Source organism: Passer montanus, unplaced genomic scaffold, assembly GCF_014805655.1.
Source record: "Passer montanus isolate IOZ18808 unplaced genomic scaffold, ASM1480565v1 scaffold27, whole genome shotgun sequence".
NCBI lineage: Eukaryota > Metazoa > Chordata > Aves > Passeriformes > Passeridae > Passer > Passer montanus.
The window spans coordinates 4117897-4136500 of NW_024367372.1; the positions used below are offsets into that span (position 1 = coordinate 4117897).

Below are 18604 nucleotides of genomic sequence, written 5' to 3' on the forward strand. Positions count from 1 at the left end.
AATTAGGAAAGAAAATGTTAACCAATAGGTGACAGTTGTCATGAGTGCTCAGCACAGTCAGAAGTCATTTTGGCATTTGCCTTTAAACTGTAGCTGAGACAAGTGTTTAAATAATAATTTTTTAATCCATGTGTCTATATGAGTTTTGTGTGAGTGTGCTTAAGGAAGGAGAAGGTGATTTGTGCTGCCTGTGGCCAGGCTGCAGACTAAAATCAAAGCACTGTTTTTCACTCAGGGCAAAATTTTGCTACAGGACGTGTAGGCAGAAGACTCCTCTGAGTGTGTGCCACTGGCCACTGCTAGTGAGCAGCCCACCCTGCTCAGTGAATGTCCTACAGGGCAGCAGCAATGCTTTTCCAGCCTGTCTGTAGTCCAGCAAAAGCCCTACTTGGAACCAGTGGGTGATATTCACCAGAGCAGGCTGGGAGAAATGGCCCTTTGAAGGACGACAGAGCTGTGGCAACACAGTAAACTGTCACTTTTCTAGCATATTTGAATACTGTTTATTATAAACATTGCAAATTAGTATCTCTAACTGAGAAAAAATAAAACTGGATGCAAAAATACACTGGTGGTATATTGCATATACATATAAATACATTATATAGTTTGCACAGTCATCAGGCATCTTCCTTCCGGACTGACTTTCCACAGACTGATGCAAAAGTGGAAACAGAGGAAAACAGAAGGGAAAGGTCTCCAAATATACACAGTGCTGTTTTGGCAAGTGATTAAGTTCCCAAAAAAAACTGTGCTGTAAGAACAAAACACAGTTTCACAAGAGACCCATTTGCATTTTCACATCATATCTACCTCACAGCACAAGGGGAAAGAGTGAGCAAGAGAATGGTGACACATATGGGGTGCTCAGTATGTACTGATGACATTTAGGACCAGTTCCACACCCCATTCAAAGCCTTTGTTGTTAATGGGGTCTGGAAGTCCTCTCCTTGGTAAGGAGGACTTCAGTAATATCCAAAGTGTTTTACCAGCTGCTGCCTTAGCCCACACAATCCATTGCAATAGGCAGCTTGCTCCCAGCCTGTCTGAGGGGTCCCTCTGTGCAGATGCACTGGATGGGGTCACTGCCGGGGGCCCAGGTGCTCCCACCTCATAGAGGTGGAGGAAGCACATGCTCTCCAGGGCCAGTTCTCCTCTGGAACCCCAAGGCCCTGGGCAGTGCTGCTGCCCTGAGTCAAAGTCTGCAGCTGCTCCAAGAGGACTGGCAGGAGCCCTGCCACAGCTGAGCTGCAGCTCCTCCTCCCTAGGAACCTCGTGCCTCTCCCACCAGCCTAACACAGCCACCCTGCCCGGCTCTGAGGAAGGCAGATGGATTGCAAGCATGCTCACATGGGATTTTCCCACCATCTCTGAATGTTGCTTTCAGTTTTTGTTTCCCTTCATTTCCCTAGAAGATAAAAGCTACATAGGTGGTGCCTGCTTGGTCTGTGATGTGGCCTTTTTGGCACCCTGAGAGGTAGATGGAGTTCAGAGCTCCAGGGCAGTGTCCAGGCAGAGAATGTGGTGGCACCAAGGAGACCTCAGAGGGAATCCATGACTGGTGGGAGGAGCAGCCCGGGTCTTTGTGGGCACTGCGCTCTCATCAGTGCACCCTGTGCCCAGCCCCACATGGAGGACGATGATTCCCACAGAGATGCTGAGCACCAGACTGGGACAAAGCACTTTCCATAGGAAAAGGTGGCAGTGTGTGCCATGCATTGCTCCAGGAGATGGTCTCCATCCCCAGCTCACCCCACAGTCCAGCACAGGGCAGTGCCAAGGCATGCCTTGGTCTAGGACACGTTGATGTTGGAGAAGAGCGGGGCTCTGGGCTGTGTGGATGCTGTGCTGTCTGCCAAGTAGCCCAGGATGCCCTTGAGTTCACTGCGTGACAGATTGGCTTTGATGTGCAGGAATGCTTCCAGGTGCCTTTTGCTGTGGAAGAGAAATGGGCAGGTGTTATTTCCTCCCACACACCTCCACATGTCAGGGCCACTGCACCAGGATGTGGCTCTCACCCTGTGGCGTGTGCTGACGTCCCCTGTGGGTGCCAGCTCAGTATCTGGCAGTCCTACACAAGACCCTGCACTGTCCTGGGATGTCTGAGGTAGGGAAGGGAATCTCCAAGGTAAAGGAGAAAAACCAGGCCAGAATTTGGAATGTATCAACAGGCTTTTATTCATATCTTCCTTTGCTTTCTGATAGGACTGGGATTGCCACAGCCTGGAAGGCAGCCCCCACCCAGGTTTTTAAGCTGAGGCTGTATGAACCTCACCTATATTTATATTTGACTGCTTTCTGACTCAATTGAAATTCCTTATGAGTATTAACAAATCTATTTCAGCATCTCTTACCGGATATCTGGGTATGTTGTGGCGAGTGTTGCAACTTCAATTTTAATAGCACCTAAATCCTGAAGTCGGATTATTTCAGCCAGTTTGGGGAGTGCTGAATTCAGCCATGTGGCTTGAGATCCCTGCAAGAAGAAAAAGTGGTTAGCAGGACATCATGGGGGTGCAAACTGCCCCCCACCCCAGGAGCTGCCCCCTTAGGCTGTTTCTTGGCAAGTGGAAAGGACACATCAGTGATTTTAGGTGCCTCATTGTTTTCAGTGCTGTTTCTGCCTCAGGCAGCCTTGGAAAAACTGGATTAGCTTTTTTATGGTTTTTAATCCTCTCACACAAGTGGTGTGTGATTTGCCATAAGACTGAGGCTTCCACACCCACCTCAGCAGATTCTATCTGCTCATTTCCTTTCCCTTGGGTTTCTGTGCTGCCTGGTGTGTGTACCAAGGTCTGTGGGCCAGGTGAGTCACTGCCCCGTGCTGCTCTGCCCCAGCTCCAAACACAACCCTGCCTTTGGCATCTCCAGGTATCGTCAAAATCGGGTAGAAGCCCCAGCTAGAGCTTCTTCCTGACCATTGGAATTTCCAAGGTGCAGCTGCCTGACCTCCTGCCCACTCTATATGAAACTCAGACTTGTTCCTTCTCCAGACAAACATGCATGGGGTGATGGAGAACAGGTTTTGGCTTAGCTGTTAGCTTTTTTTCCAGGTAAAATTAGAGGCATGGAAGGAGGGAGATGATCTCAAAGGACAGAGAGGGGTGTTCCAGCTGTGGCTCTCAGGGAGAAATTCCTTGCATACCACAGACCCCTACACTGCCTGCTTTAGCCCCTGGCTGACCTAAAAGCTGCAGCGTGGGGGAAATCAAGGGTGAGAGGAAACCCAGACTCCACGGAAGCTGTACTGAAACCAGAAAAGATTATTTAAGTCTTTTGACCCTATTAATATAAACCTTCGAAAGGGAACTGCCTGTGGGACAAAGGAGGATGAAATCATGTCTCTCCAAGCAGGGAGGGGCAGGCTGTTTACAGGGGACCCTTTCTGCCTACAGGCACTTAGAGACCTCTTTCTGCCTAAGGTCCTGCCTTCCAGGAAATTAAGCTGAGTTGAAAAGTTAACAAAACTTCCCAGAATTACTTTCCTGTTTTTCAGTGTGCCCTGTGCTGATGTGTTTATGGCAAGCACTCACGTACATTGCTGGTGCAGAAGGCTTCCAGGTCAGCAGCATTCTTGGAGATGTGTTGGGCCAGAGTTTGCTGCTGTGCTGGAGTTTTCATGCTGACCTTCCTCTTCAGCAGCCTCACAATGTACTCTTTAACCAAACGGGCATGGATCTTCTCAACAATAGCCTGTTGGGAAGGAGAGGAGGGAATCATCATCCATCTCTCTTTTGCTTGGGGACATAACAAACCATGTGTGTGGATGGAGGACAAGAGCATCCTGAGTGCTGTGAGACATACCCCACCAATGCCTGCTGCAGATTACACAGCAGGAGCAGCCCTGGTTGCCAGCCTCCCAAGACTGGTTACAGCACATCCTAGATGCTGAGAATTTCCTTTGTGCTCTAACAGGAATGGGAATTTCCAAATGCTGTTTCCTTCTGGGAAGAGTTTAAAGTGCAGAAAAAAAACTTGGTGTGCTAGAGGATTAACAGTATTGCAGAGAAACAGGAATTCATGCTGCTCTTCCTGTTCTTCTCTCTAACACATAAAACATCGTAATTTGTCCCAGCTACTAAAAAGACAAAGACAGGAAAACAAATATTGCCTTATATTATGATATTTCATATATAGTCCAGCACCAGTGAGGATGTGGTTCTGGCTCAGCTCTCTGGGATTTGTCCCATTTGAATCCACCTCCTCCAGTCCTTAGGGCAATCAAAGGAGCAATGAGACTGAACCATGCAACTGCATTTGTGTTTCAAGGTTGCTGAACCAAATCTGTAATTAAAGCCACATGTTGGGTGGTCTCTAAAGCACTTTCTCTGCATCAGGGGTGGTTTGCTCTGCAAACAGTGCAGCAGAGCTGCAGGAGTCTGCTTCTGTCAGAGGAGGGTAAGATTTATGTGCCTAATCTGGGTAAGCAGCATGCTGAAGGAAACCCTGCCTGAGAGGCTTCCTGATGCCAGGCCAGCTCACCAGAGGTCAAGGCAGCTCAAGCTGCAGAGGATCAGAGCTGAAAATGCAGCCCCAGGGCCCCAGAATCCCTCCAATATTTCTCTTGGACTTACATGGTAAAATGGGTCCTTTAGGGTTTGGAAGTCTGAAATATGTTTGCTGGTGGTTTTAATGATCTCATTCATAATTTCACTGCTGGAATCCCATTTATTCTCTGTAAACTTCTTGTACATTGGCTGAAAAAAAAGGAAAATCTGCTAAGTTACCTCAAACAAATTGTATGCACATGTATATTTGTCATTTCTACATGCAGAGTATCCCATGTAGTGAGAGTGTGGTGTGTAGTCCTGTGCAGGGTGTGTGGTGATGCCTTAGAGGACAGGGGAACAAGGGGCTGGGTCCCCTTCTTGGTTCCTCATGGTGAAGAAGACCAAGGACTTCTTCTTCTTTTGAAAGGTTAATATTGGAACTGTTTTTATTATTTCTGCCTCTTTATTTTCCCCTCACCATCTTGTCTGATTAAAGAATTATGGAACCATCAGGGGAAAAAAATTGAATCCTTATGAGATGTTTTCAATCATAACTTTTCACAGCCACAATAAATAAATATGAAAATGAAAAAAATTACACCCCTGTTCTCTTGTGCCTTCCAAAAGGCTCTACAGAGAAAGCAGGAGAGATTGTGCCTGAACATTCCTGACTCCTACACTTCCTTTTCCTCCACCAAAATTGCTCAACTTGAAAAGATTGTGTTATATATATAAACAAAGGCCCTTCAGGTCACCTTTATGGGGAAGTCAAAAGCTGTGTAATTGCAGTTTACACCATTAGTGATATTTTCCTGCAGTGTGGAGAGCAAACAGCTGCAGGTTGAGACCCTCCCTGCTGTAGCTGTTGTCTCAGATGCCATCAGCAGGTTTTATGGTTTCTTTGTGTTTTTTATGTTCACCTGCACAGTCATGCCTGTGTCACTGCACCCATTTTGCCTGCAGGCTTGAGACCAGCTCAAGGAGAGCTTAGTGGGAGTTTTCCAGCAGCAGTGTGGGTTAGGACCGATCCTGTCCCTTCTGAACTTGGCTGATCTGAATCAGAGATTTGAGCAACAGATAGCACGGCAGGAGAACATGTCCTGCCCTGGTATCAGCTGAGCCATGGGGCAGGAGGATGTGGGGCACAGATATGGTACCTTCAGCTGGGAAAAGAGCTGTTGGAGCAGCACATCAAAGCCACTGTTTTCAATATCAGCGAGAGTGCTGAGGATATCAGCTTTACTGTCGTCCTTTTCTGCCACGTATTTCTCTGTGTATTCTCTGCAAGAAAATACCAGCCAGGTCAGAACAGTCTATCTTCAGAGGACAGAGAGAGAAATTCAGAGTCTCCAAATCTTCTGCAGGCAGATGGACCTACGTCTGTTCACTCTGCAGTACCTCCCCCTCTACACACTGCCTGCAGAGGAAGGAGCAAATCCTTTTCTTTTGGACCCTTACCTAAAATTCCAGCAGTTGTTAATATTTGCAATCAGTATAGGCTTGTAGTATCTGTGCTTCTTGCTTTTCTCCTTGAAGTCTTCAAAGGCATCCCTGTAGCTGGAGGGGAGATGGGAAGAAGAGAGGTGGGTGAGTGGTTGCCCAGGTGCTGTGCCAGCCCCAGTGCCCACAGCCCCTGCCCACCTCACCTCCTCAGGAAGGCTGGCAGCTCCTTCAGCAGCCGACGGGACAGCTCCTCACCCACAGCCTTGCTGATGTCCTCTGCTCGCTTCTGGCTGCTGTAGATACTCTAACAAACAAGTGAGATCAATTTGAAATGTTGCCTGCTCCAAAAAGACCAGGTTTGCTGGGTAAAAGAAGCTGCAGATCCTTTGCTGAGAAATGCACCCAGCTCTCCTGCATCCCCCCCTGCAACTGATTCAGAGACCACACAGAGCATCTGTACTTAGCTGAGAGGTTCAAAAGGAGCATGAAGAAAATCTAGAAAACAGCTGAGAAAGTAGGCAACTTGACACTTGGTTTTGTTTTTTTCTTTTCTTTTCTTTTTTTTTAAATGTCGTTAAGATTGCATTTACAATTTGACACTTGGTTTTGTTTCTTTTTTTTCTTTTTTTTTCTTTTCTTTTTTTTTTTTTAATGTCGTTAAGATTGCATTTAAATTAACAATTTAATCACAACAACCTCAACACATGATTTATTTATTTTTAAAAGTAAGCTCAACTAATCCTCTACAGCCAGAGGATGGAAAGGGGCAGCTTTGCCTGTGGCACTTTCCCTGGGAGGAAGAAAGAGACTCCCCATTTCTCAATCAACTGAGCCTGTCTCCGTTGCTGGGGATGCAGAAGAATTTGCGTAAGAGAATGAATGCAGTTTTTCTTCTTGTTTTGCTTGTAGAGGCATTTGCTTCTGTCCAATGGTACACCACATCCAAGACAGATCACAGTTTTGAGCTTCCCTGTACCACCCACCTCTGCTACCACTCTACACAAGTGACTTGGCCTTTTCCTTTTCTGCATTGACCATAGTTGGTCTCAAATCCTAAGCAGGTAAAGGATGTAATTGTTTATTTTTAATATAGCTGTGTATTACCTGGATAACAAATATTCCTAGCAGTTCACTCTGAAAATGCCCATTTAGCTTCTCTGGTTCCTTGTCTTCTTTCCATCTTTGGATTTCTTTATCTAAACATCTGCTGAGTGAATTTTTGACAGTAACCTTTAGGGAAGGAAGAATAATGGCATTTACTACAACATGGATGCAACATCTCCTGCCTTATGCAGGTTTTACTCCCCCACCCACCTTTTGCCTGGCTCAGCAGACTTTTTCCTCAGCCCTGGCTGGGAAATGAAGGCTCCTCATTAGGAGATGCTTGACCCATGACTTCAGAGCAATAAGGACAACCCCCTCACAATACCCACCTACACAATACTGAGTTGAGCATTTTAGGGTAGGAGTGAAGATCACATCACACCCCCACATCAGGGGGATCAGGAGGGCAGGGAGGGGAGCAGTTGGTAGGAAGGTGGCAGCAGCTACATGTGCCAGAGCCCAAATTCCCCCAGCCACGCACTGCGTGTGTGTCACACTCAGAGCCACCCACTTTTGCAATCCTTTTTCATGAGCTCTTCTGACACCACACAAGCGCTGGAGAGGGAAACAAAGTGCTCTCAGGTTTTCTCTGCTCTGACCCCTCTGTGCTCCAGTGAGGCTTTGGAAATGGTCTGTGCAGTGTCTGACATGTACTGCTGATCCCCCAGTGTCCTGTTCATGCGCTTTGCAGACCTCACACCACCTCTCCCATATGCAAACCATCACGGACTACATCTAACCTTGGAACTCATCTGCTCATTTTCCAGGAATTCCAGCCCGAAATGCCAAAAACACTGAGCTATGGGAGTACTGTAAAAGTGGCTTCTTGTTTCCATTAAGGAAAGGGTGATACAAAAAACAGAACAACTTTTCTTTTCTGCAGATCAGGGGATTGATTCTCCATTAAAGAATGAGATTTGTCAAGACCAGATCTCTAAGCTTTGAGCTCACCTAAGGTCTGGTACTTCTGCAGGGACTAGGGGTAATCCAAGATCCTTCAGAGATTCCTGCAAGAGGGATCATAAATCCCTCTGGAGATTTATCAGACAATTAGAAGTTGCCCATAGATCTGTTGTTGGACTTTCCCCCTGTTGCAACAAGATTTACAAGAACAGAATGGTTCTTTTCTCATGGCTCCCAGGGCTAAGCAGAAGTTTGCTCTGCAAGTCCCATCTAGCAGAAAGGTGACCTGTTTCCCAAAAACAAACAAAAGCTTTTGCTTTTCCCTGGAAGGGTGTGTAGGGTGTATGGTTCACTGGTGAAGAAATGTGTCTGCAGGACAAGTCACAGCTTCTCTGAGGAGTCATATGGGAGCAGTGAAGAGAAGACCAGGAGTGACTGAACCTTTCTTACCTCTTCACTGTCAAGGTATTTATTTTCAAGCTCTTTGCTCAGACTTGAAGGCAAAAGGCTTCCAAGCTTAACTTTATCCAACTCCATGGCTAAAGCATGATCTTTTCTCATGTCTCTGGAATGAAAAAAGCCAAACAATTGTATTTTCCAAGGGCAGCGTAATTCAAGACAGCTGTTGATGCAAATCACTAACACTTTTTGAGGGTATCAGTGAAAAACCACTTTTTGAGGATATCTGAAAAAACAGATGGAAATGTACATTGTCCTCAGTCCAGACAGGACTTGGAGAAGCTGGATGGATATGTGCCAGGGGTGAGACCTGTGAGGGTGGGACCACAAGCAGCCCTGTGAATGGAGTCATGGTCTGTCAAACTCCTGAGTACCAGCCACCGTGCTCTGGTGGGGATGGGGGACCTGAAGTAAGTAGGGGAGTCTAGCCCCTGGACATGATCTCTCTCCATCCATATAGAGGGGAAAACAGATGAAAAGCTGGTGTTTGATGGCTGGGAGGTGGTCCTTTAGCAGACACCTGGACGTGGCCTTTGAGAACACTCCCTAAGTAGTTCCTACCCTGGCCAACACTGTCCCCAGTGCTGGGCTGAGCCCTACCCCTCACAACTGCTCACTTCCAAACACAGGCTGGTTCAGGCCTGAATATCCTGAACTAGAGCATAACACTGGCTGTGGAAAACTTCCGGGATCAACACTGAATCATTACACTCATCAGTGAAACATGAAAAGGAAACAGTGGAGCTGAATGACTTTGGAACAGAAGAAACATTGCTGATGTCTTTACTGGTTTCCACCTGAGAAGTGAAAGCCCTCAATTCTCCACTCAATACTATTAGCCACAACAAGCAATATTTTCAGTTCAATAACATACAGAGTTTATGGGGACCCTTGGATTGTGTCCTCTCATAGAGGCGCACCCCTGGCTCTCCTAAAGGTGAGGAAAACACAGACTGTGGGTAACACCTAAGCAACATCCTCCATGCCCAGGATAATTGCATCTCAGGTTGTCTTATTGTTTGCTCTCTGGTACAAAGGGCTGAAATCCCCAAATTTTCCAAGAGTGAGCTGAGGTCTGCAACTGGAATAGATATCAAGGCAATGAACCTGACCAATTTACCCCACCAGTGAAGTCCTAAATATCTGTGTGTCTGTTGCCCAGAAGCCAGAATGGTGAAACAGCCCTTCATTTACTGACTAGCAGCCTTGAGAGTCCCTTCTGGCTCTTCTGGCCAGACTGTAAATCAGCACATCATCAGTAACACCAGTAACTTAGCCAGGTGCTGGACTGCACCGCAGTAATACTAACTCATAAATCAAGCAAATGCCTGGGTTTGCAGCCAATGAGCCTGTTTTGATTTCCAGGGGTCAACATGTATAAAAGCCCACTTACTTTGGATAAAAGTTGTGCACCCATGAGAGAAGAAGGTAAATATCCTTGTCTTCCAGATGAGACTCAGCATTTTTCTTTGCCTGAGAGGCAAAATAATTATGGTAGAGTTCTGCATATGTGCTGAACACATTAAACTCAGGAGGATAAAGCTTGTTAATATACTTGGCAACCACTGTCAAATCTTCTTTCATTGTCTTTCCCATGTGCAGGAGGTTCTGGCCAACTGCAGAGAGGTTCTCAGTTCTAGGAGTACGGCTTGTGTCTTTCATTCGAGCCTCTACTGACTCCTTTACTGTAGCCATCCAGAGCTCTTTCCATTTTCTAGGTCTAAATTGCATATTTTGGTCAAGTGGATTCTCTGACATGTAGTTCTGATCTTCTTTCTCCTGCTCTTTCAGAGCCTCCACTGCCTGCTGTAGCAGATCTGGGTTTGTTTTTGCAAGCAGCACAGAATCCTTCAAGGTGCTGAAGACTTTGTGCTTCAGAATTTCATAGACAGATTCAATGTCTTTCTGACTGGTGTTCAATCCTTCCTCACTTTTGCTAGACAGGCTCTTCTCCAGGACAAACAGGTGTTGAATGGCATCACAAAGCTTTTGCTCTCCAAGGAGATCCATGACTTGTTTGACTGGTGAAAATAGAACAGCCTTTCTTTAACCAAGAGTGAAGATTTAGACTTCTGTTTTATAAAAAATGATGGCTCTGGAATATTTTTTTTAAATGCTTATACTTCCAAAATTCTAGCTCTTGGGCTCCTACACCTTGTAGAAAGTCTGTTTAATTAAAGATCAGATTATTTCTAGCTTGCCTTTAACTGGAGCAATGGAAACTTGAATACCCATCACCAGTGTGTTGCATATGGACAGCTATTCACAAGCCACCTGTAATTGTTTCCAAAATTTACCCTTGTGGAGTTAGTTAGTTATTGCTCATCCCCCTTCCCATTAATATGACCTCAAGTCAGAAGCATGGCATTAGAAATAATGTAGATGGAAAGATGTAACTAAAGATGTGCTGAAGGAAACACCACATGGGTTCTCCAGAAATAGATTTGGCACTACCTGACCTGTGAAATTGTTTGGGAGGACACATTTAGTAAGCAAGACAAATACAATTGAACTATCTTATCTGAACTACAGCCAGTTACTTGAGACAGGGAAGCCTGGGAAATTATTAGTTAAAATGGCAAAGTTATATCCCAAAATATGATTTGGTAGCTGTGTAATATTTGCATGGAGGACTCTGGGAGAAATCTTACATTATTCATGAAACTCATCTTACTTCATTTATCATTAAAGATTGTGGCACAAAAGCTGGGAGTGCCCTTTTGACATCTGCTGATTGCACAAAGTTCAGAGACATTATTGAAACTGAGGGCTTGGTGTATTTCACAGGAACAATCAGATAACTTGAATAGTAAATGGGCTGAAATTTAATGGCACAAAACACAAGATACAAATGCAATAGAACAAAAGTTACTTAGCAACAAACAGGATTTTCTGCTGCAAGCTGGATGTGAATCAGCTTGAGATGGAGGAGGAAGAGAGACACCTGGAAAATTAGTAAATCCTTACTGGCAGGTGGTAGTGAACATGTCAGTTACAACCCCAGGATATACTCAGTGAGAAATATCCAGCTGAGATGGGAAAATAGGAATATATTGTATCACACATTGGTAGTGTCTCATCTGGAATATTTTCTGCAATTAAGGTCGCTTTAAAAAATCTGGTTGCTTTAAAAAAGAATTTTAAAAAAAGACATTGGGGATGGGGCAATGCAGTGGTAGGTAAGAACACAAAAGGCCTGTTTTCAGCAGCAATTTCAAGACCAAGAAGGAAAACCACCAGATAGGGAAAGCATTTGACACATGGAGAAAGAGATGCCAGTTAGACAGGTAAAGACTTGTCTGGAAATGAAATAATTTGTACTAGAACAAGACTTTTTAGGAGGAGATGGAGGAACTGAGCTGAGAGTTACACCTTGATTTCTCACCCACCCACCCATAGTTCTCTGTGCCCCCATGGGGAGTAGAAATAAGTTTTGTTTTGCACAGAAAACCTGCAAATGGACAGCTCCTCAAGGACTGTGCAGTTGGTACTAAAAGACTAGGACTTGAGGTCATGTCTCACTCAGCCCAATTTTTCCCAGGCTTCTTGGAAAAGTCACTTCAATCTACCAGTACCTTTGTTTCCCTAGGGGACAATACTCTGCCTCACACAGCCCCTCTAGAGGCAACTATGGCCCATGAAATGGTGCAAGGAGGATGGAGGAGCACTTACCACTGGGTGGCTTGGTCTTTTTAACTATTTTAAATGCACTTTTAAGCATTCCCTTTATTCCTTTGTTCCCCTTCTCAGGGCTGTCCCCGGCAGAGATGCAACTCTCATTGCTTGTGATGGAAGAGGCACGTGAAGCTCTGCAGGCTGCCTCTGGCCTCTCTCTCCTCTTCTCCTGGTCCCTGGACCAGATGTCATCTGCAGAAGGTTCAGGACAGGCAGGGACTTGCTCAGCTACTGATGGTGATGTGTTTTCAAACGGCCTGTTTGCATCAATGCAACCCTCCGATCCACTGCGCATTCCAAAAGGACCACTTTGGAAGAAAGGTAACATTTTCATCATTTTCCTTCTAGCCTGTAAATGAAAAAAATTAAAAAAGGAAAAAAAAAAGGTCAGATTATAACAGGAAGAAAAATACCAAGGAGAAAGCATGGCAAGGCGTATGTGTGGGCAACATGGAGAATGTTACACATCTGGTGTGAGCACAGGAGAATTCCTGAGCAACACCATCCCAGCCAATGCAGAGAATGGAAGCAGCTCTCTGGTCTAAATTAGAGAAAAATCAAAGAGCTCTTTTGAGAGTGATTCAGATGTTCCTGATTTCAGACCTTGAGCTTGTCAGGCTCTCCCATAGGTTGCTGTGTGACCATGGACATGAGCATGGATAGACATATGAGTGATGTGGGTGGGATATGTGTCCTGTGCCTTTAAAGCAACCACAAAGCTCTCATACTCTTACATGGCATCAGGATCAATTCCCACCTTATTCAGGACCCTTTTTTCCTGATCTGTGCTCAAGGTAAGTGGGAACAAGGCATGAGGATCAGGGTAATTTAGTCTTCTTTAAACAGACATGATCCTGCCAGAGTCTGCCTTACCACTAACACTCTTACACGACAAATAATGAACAACAGAAATTTGTTATTGTACAACTTCTTCTCAGAATTCATATTTGGAATTATGTTCCTCTATAATTCAATAGATTGCACAATATTTATTTGCATAACTATAACCATTTGTATAATGGTTATAATTATGCAGTTGTTGTAAATAAATAAAGTGACTCATAGTTTCCAGTCCTTACTCTAATAATGCTTTATCTAAAGTGACTTTCTATGAGACTGAAGCACATCTGTATGAAGAACTCTCAGGCAAGTTGTACTGAGGAATGGCAGAAAAATTAGACTTCAAATAAATGAAGAATTTGGCTTCAGTTATACAGCCACAATGTGGTGATCTTCAAACACCTTTGTTAAGTTTATAATGTTCATATGTGTCATGCTGATAAAAAAATTTACACTTATTTCTGGGAAAACTGGTTGGAAGACTGTGGCTTTTCATTCTAATTGTGTTTCCTCCTGCTGGCTCCTGGCAGCTTGGAAAGCTTTGAAGCATTAAGTTAGTGGTAGCAGCTGAGTTATACAGAGAGCAGTGAGAGCCTGGCTTTGCTGAGAGCTTTGCTTCTCCCTGCTTTGGATGCCAGGCCATGTTCAGGATTAGTAATGCTATTACCTTCTAAACACAACAAACATGAAACTCATTAGGGAAGGAGTTCTGCTTGCATGAGCAAGCAAAGGGGGCCTGAGCACCAGAGCTCAGCTGACAGGAGTTACAGAATAGTCTGAGCTGGAAAGGACCACCAATCCCAACTCAATTCCACAAGGATCACCGATTCCAGCTCTGAAGTGAATGGCCCATACAGGGATTGAACCCACAACCGAAGGCATTATTAGCACCATACTCTTAACTAACTGAGCTAATCCCAGGTTAGCCAGCAGATGTGCCATGGCTGAATCTGTGCACATACATCTCCTTAGCACATGTACTGAGGAGGGGAGGGGGGAGCAGCCCATTCCAGCTATGCTAGTCAGGATGCCCCACTAGAATCCTGGAAGCAGTGGAAAAGAGCTCCTTTTGGATACATTTCCACTACAAAAACACTCAGAAAAGCAACCAACCAACCCCAAAAAATCATGGCAACAGGCATGCTCTGTAAGTGATTTGGACTTGCCTAATTTTTGTAGGGCCCTTTTCGTAACCTGCATTTCCCAACACAACACTGTGCTTAGATTAATTCTGCCAAATCCCTTCCTTCCTGTTTGTTCAAGCACAGACTCAGACTCAGCTGAGTCCTTTCTCTCTCTCCTATTATTTTAAACAAAGCATTGTTGTGTTTTTTGTTGGGTTGGTTTTTTTTGTTTTCTAACCACAGAAAGTACCTCTCCCCTTCCAAAAGGCTAAGGTCTTTCATTTTGATGAATGATGATCACAAAGATGGACTTTGAAGTTTTGGTTCTTCTTCAATGCCAAGTTAAATGCAACAGATCTTTGAAAAGCATCGAAGTGACTCTACATGTACAGGAGTTCATAAGGGAATGATTAAGCTGGTTAGAAGCTGAGTTTTTAACATCTGTCAGAACTTTGTCATGGTAGTACTCAAAAAAAGCCAGCCCCAAGCACCTAGGTAAGGCTGTTGATGCAAAAGCTGCTATACTGTCACATTTGGCCAGTTTGAACTCTTGCCCAGTGATTATCATGTGCCACTGCTGGTTGACCTGTGTTTATATCTGCAGCAGGAAAAGCCAGTAAACCTCAGCTCCCACTTCTGCCTTGAAATGCAGCTCAGTCTTAATGTCAAGGGGTACCAAACACTCCCTGTCCATCTCTTCTCATTATTGTTAGATAACCAAGATCTTACTGTAAGAAATGCTTTGAAGGAACTTATAGAAAGAAATGCCAACCCTTTCTACAAGAAATAGTCAGCTAAAATGAGGTGGTCCTGGTTACATCTGGGGCACACAGGCAGGAGATGCTGTGCTAGCACTGCACCTCCTGCCTGTGTCAGCATGTGCTCCTGCCCAGCACAGCAGACAGAACATGCCAGGAGCTTGGCTTTGGCTTGGACAGCTGCAGGCTGCTCCTCTCTGCCTGTGCTCTTCTCACAAATCAAAGCCTGCTAAAACTCCAGCAGGCTTCTAATTTTTTTTAGCAGGAGAAATGCTAAATCATTTCCCAGAAGTGAAATTCAGGTCTTGGGAAATGTACTGATTTGAGGTCAAGAGTTGACATTGTTCCCAATCAGTATTATTACTAATTTACTGTTATCATCATCATCACCCTCATTATTGTTATGTGGCAACATGGTTTGTGCCAGGGGAGCCTTTAGCTCCAGTTATTTCTGACACAGCATATTCAGCTTCTGGTTTCAAACCAGAAGAGCAGCACAGCTCACAGAGCATGCTCTGCCACCCCATCCAGATGCCCTGCAGCACTGGGACTGTGGTGCTGTGACTGCTGGTGTAGCTCTAGGATACAGCGAGCTCTCTGCTGATCACAGCACCTACCTCTGAATTGGAGCTTTTCTGGGATGGGCAGCAAGGGCAAGGGATACACTTTGAGCAGACTCAAGACACAGAAGGACCCAGCCCAGACTCTGGGCACAGTGGCTTCCCATTTCCTCCTCAAAGGAAACAGCTTTCATGCAGAATGATCTCATTGGTCAGGGGCAGCTCATGGTGTGCCAGAGAGCACTCAGGGGAAGAGATTTATTAATTATCCCTGTTCTGAAATTTTTGCTGAACTTTTCCTTGACTTCTTTTTCCTGAGCTGCTGCCAGTATTAACAAGCATTTGTTTGGATTTTTGGTCCTCTCCAGCCTGCTGACATACTAGGTCATGAGGATTTATATCTCATTTTAGTGGATATCTCCCATTCTCACACAGCCTCTCAGAAATCCATAGTTATCTAGCAAAATTATTTATTTGCCCACACAAGAGCATCACACTGGGCCAAGCCATCTTTGAAGCAGTAGAGCAGTGAGGGCAGTTTGAGTTTAGTGTACCTCAGACCATGTGCTGACACCTAAACAAACTGTTAATTCAAGCCATCTTTGAAGCAGTAGAGCAGTGGAGGCAGCTTGAGGCAGGTTTAGTGTACCTCAGACCATGTGCTGACACCTAAACAAACTGTTAATTCATCAAAGCAGAGTCCACAGAGATGCCAGACCAAATTTCTGCAAGTTAGGAGACTTCCTAGGAGCTGAGGGGGTTTTCCTACCATTTTTGTTATCTGGGTTAAGTATGAATGGAGACACCATGAATCTGTGGGCTCCCACTTGGCTCTGCCTGGGAATTCACAGTCCATAGAAGAGCTGGGAGCCAGACCAAATTTCTGCAAGTTAGACTTCCTAGGAGCTGAGGGGGTTTTCCTACCATTTTTGTTATCTGGGTTAAGTATGAATGGAGACACCATGAATCTGTGGGCTCCCACTTGGCTCTGCCTGGGAATTCACAGTCCATAGAAGAGCTGGGCCACCCAGAGCCCCACCTTGACCTTCTACTGTGCTGCTCACATCCATAGTCCTATCTGCAGACCCCTGTGAGACACCTACCACCCGATATGTGCTCCAGCACATCCTGATGGTGGCCAAGTTCTGCTCCCAATGGGAGCTAAAGGAAAACAAAACTTGTCTCCAGTAAAGAAGCCAAGGCAGGAGCAGAACCTCCCCAGAGGACTCAATCCATGCGCCTCAGCATCACCAGGCACCCCTGTAGGGCTGGGGGTAATGGGGAACCCAAGAGATTTAGGGGAATGGCAGTGGCAGAGCAGGCAGAGGACCTCAGGGCATTTCACCTGGCATGAGAGAGATGTTTTAAGCCAGCATAAACCCATGTGTAGATACAGCTGTGCAGTGCAGCAGTCATTTCCAAATAAGAATCTGATTTCCCTAAATTACTGACACACACCTGAAAACCATCCAATGAACCATCATTTCTTGTTGTTAGTGAGAATCTTTCAAACAGAGAGTGAGAAAATTATATATATACACACTGTTATTGGGGAAAACCAGAGAGAATGCACTGTAATAGTCTCATTTTTTTTTCTTGCTTCAAATCTGAGCAGCATAACTTTGAACTGTTGCTGCTGAAAGAGCAACCAGCTGCTGTTGTCTAGAGTTTTGTTTTCATAATACAGTTCCAAAGCCAAATCCTTCTTTAAGGCCTGGCGTTTGCAAAGTTCACTGCTAGAGCTAACAGCGACTGAGAAGATAAACAAATTCCCTGGGAGCTTCTCTCGGCACTTTCAAATTCTTTGGCTTTCCAGGCATCTTTTCATAGAGACGTGAATGAAGCAAACCCAAACCTGAGCTCTCTGCTCCCTTGTGATTTTCTTTATCAGAGCTGAAAAGCCCCCAAGTCCCTTGGTGGGGGCAGGCACCTGACATTTTGGAGAGCGTTTCTTCAGGTTTTCTGTCCTGAACTTGGGTGTCAAAGTGAGGCACCATGGCTTCTAGACCAGCCATATGCTCCAGTCACAGAAAGTTTCTTCCTCACTTTGCAGCAGCCTCAAAAAGAAATTCTACTTTGAACACACCAAAGTTCCTAACCCTGGGGCCGAATTTTTCAATTTGTGCTGAGGAGCTGATGCAATGGATATGGGGCTACTGCACAAAGACAGAAGGGAATTTCTACAAACTTTTCAGTGCTCTGGGAAAAGGCAGGTCCTAAGAGCTGTGGGACATCCCTGACAAAGCAAAAGCAGTCACAAAAGGGCAAGCATGGCAATAGAGAAATGTGCCAGCTTGGCACAGTGACCCTGGCAGGGTGCAAGTCACAGGGGCTGCCCCAGGGCCATCCAGGGTCCAGGCTCTGAAATGGTGTTTTTTCAGCACAGGCAAACTGAATGAATCACAATCCAATTACTTTCCTGTGGTTTTGGGGAAAACCACTTCCTTTAAATAGAGACAAAGAAGAGAGGGCAAAAGTGCCGCACTGGATCTGGAATCCAGTGCCAGATCTGGGTTTAGGACACTTTGGTGCCCAATACCTACATCTGGATTTTGGGAAAGTGTTGGGAGGGCAGAAGGGTAGGAAGGAGGTGAATGGTTTACAGCAGTCACTGCTTGAGCCTGTGCCCTGAAATTGAGGGGAAAAGCAGCACAAATCAGACCCAGCTGTCACAATGGAATTACCAGGCACATATCCTTGCGGTGCCCAGCCCTGGGACATGCCTGAAGCTGCTGTCCTGCCAGCGGTCCGATTTATTCCCCATTCTGATAATTACAAGGTGGGGCAGAAACCCTTCCCGGCAACCCACCCTTGTGGGTGCCCCTCGCTCCCCACTCTCGGACCCAGCAGAGCCCCCGAACTCCCCAGCAATGAGCCTGGAGCGGGGCAGCGGCTCGGGAGAAGCCGGCCCGAGGGGAAGGGGAAAGGGAAAGACCCGAGACTGACGGACTTACTCTGCGGCGGCTCCGGGCGGCGGGGCTGGACGCGGGCCAGCGGCACTGTCACTGTCACCGGCGCTGTCAGAGGGTCTGTGCCCGGGGCGGGGGCAGCCCGGCTATAAGGGGAGGAGGGCGGGGGCGGGACCAGCTGCTGGGAAACTCCAGTTGCACCTCCCCTCGAGAGAAGGGAACCGAGAAATCCCCTCGGCGAGGGAGCGCCGGGTGCCGCGGGTCGGTGCCCGGCGCCCTGTCCCGACCGACGCTGAATGCCGGGCCCTGCGCTCACTGCCCGGGGCTCGGCTCTGTGGA

At 46.0% G+C, this 18604-nt stretch overlaps 1 protein-coding gene across 1 annotated transcript; it reads right to left on the bottom strand.

The window, feature by feature from the left end:
- Positions 1 to 479: 479 nt before the first annotated feature.
- Positions 480 to 18400, bottom strand: TNFAIP2 (TNF alpha induced protein 2). Its single transcript, XM_039712918.1, has 12 exons — positions 18311 to 18400; positions 12072 to 12423; positions 9793 to 10420; positions 8391 to 8505; positions 7038 to 7163; positions 6137 to 6237; positions 5949 to 6047; positions 5648 to 5771; positions 4575 to 4697; positions 3538 to 3693; positions 2355 to 2476; positions 480 to 1935 (listed from the first exon to the last, which is right to left on the bottom strand). The coding sequence occupies exons 2-12, from the start codon at positions 12409 to 12411 to the stop codon at positions 1794 to 1796; spliced, it is 2076 nt and encodes a 691-aa protein (XP_039568852.1). The 5' UTR covers positions 12412 to 12423; positions 18311 to 18400; the 3' UTR covers positions 480 to 1793.
- Between the last annotated feature and the right edge of the window lie 204 nt (positions 18401 to 18604).

Excerpts from the sequence above, each read along its gene's own strand:
- TNFAIP2 (XM_039712918.1), bottom strand. The coding sequence starts at position 12,411 with ATGATGAAAATGTTACCTTTCTTCCAAAGTGGTCCTTTTGGAATGCGC. Across the intron at positions 6,238-7,037 it reads TAGGAATATTTGTTATCCAG|AGTATCTACAGCAGCCAGAA; the intron begins GTAATACACAGC and ends CTTGTTTGTTAG. Across the intron at positions 3,694-4,574 it reads TAAAGGACCCATTTTACCAT|GCTATTGTTGAGAAGATCCA; the intron begins GTAAGTCCAAGA and ends CCTTCCCAACAG.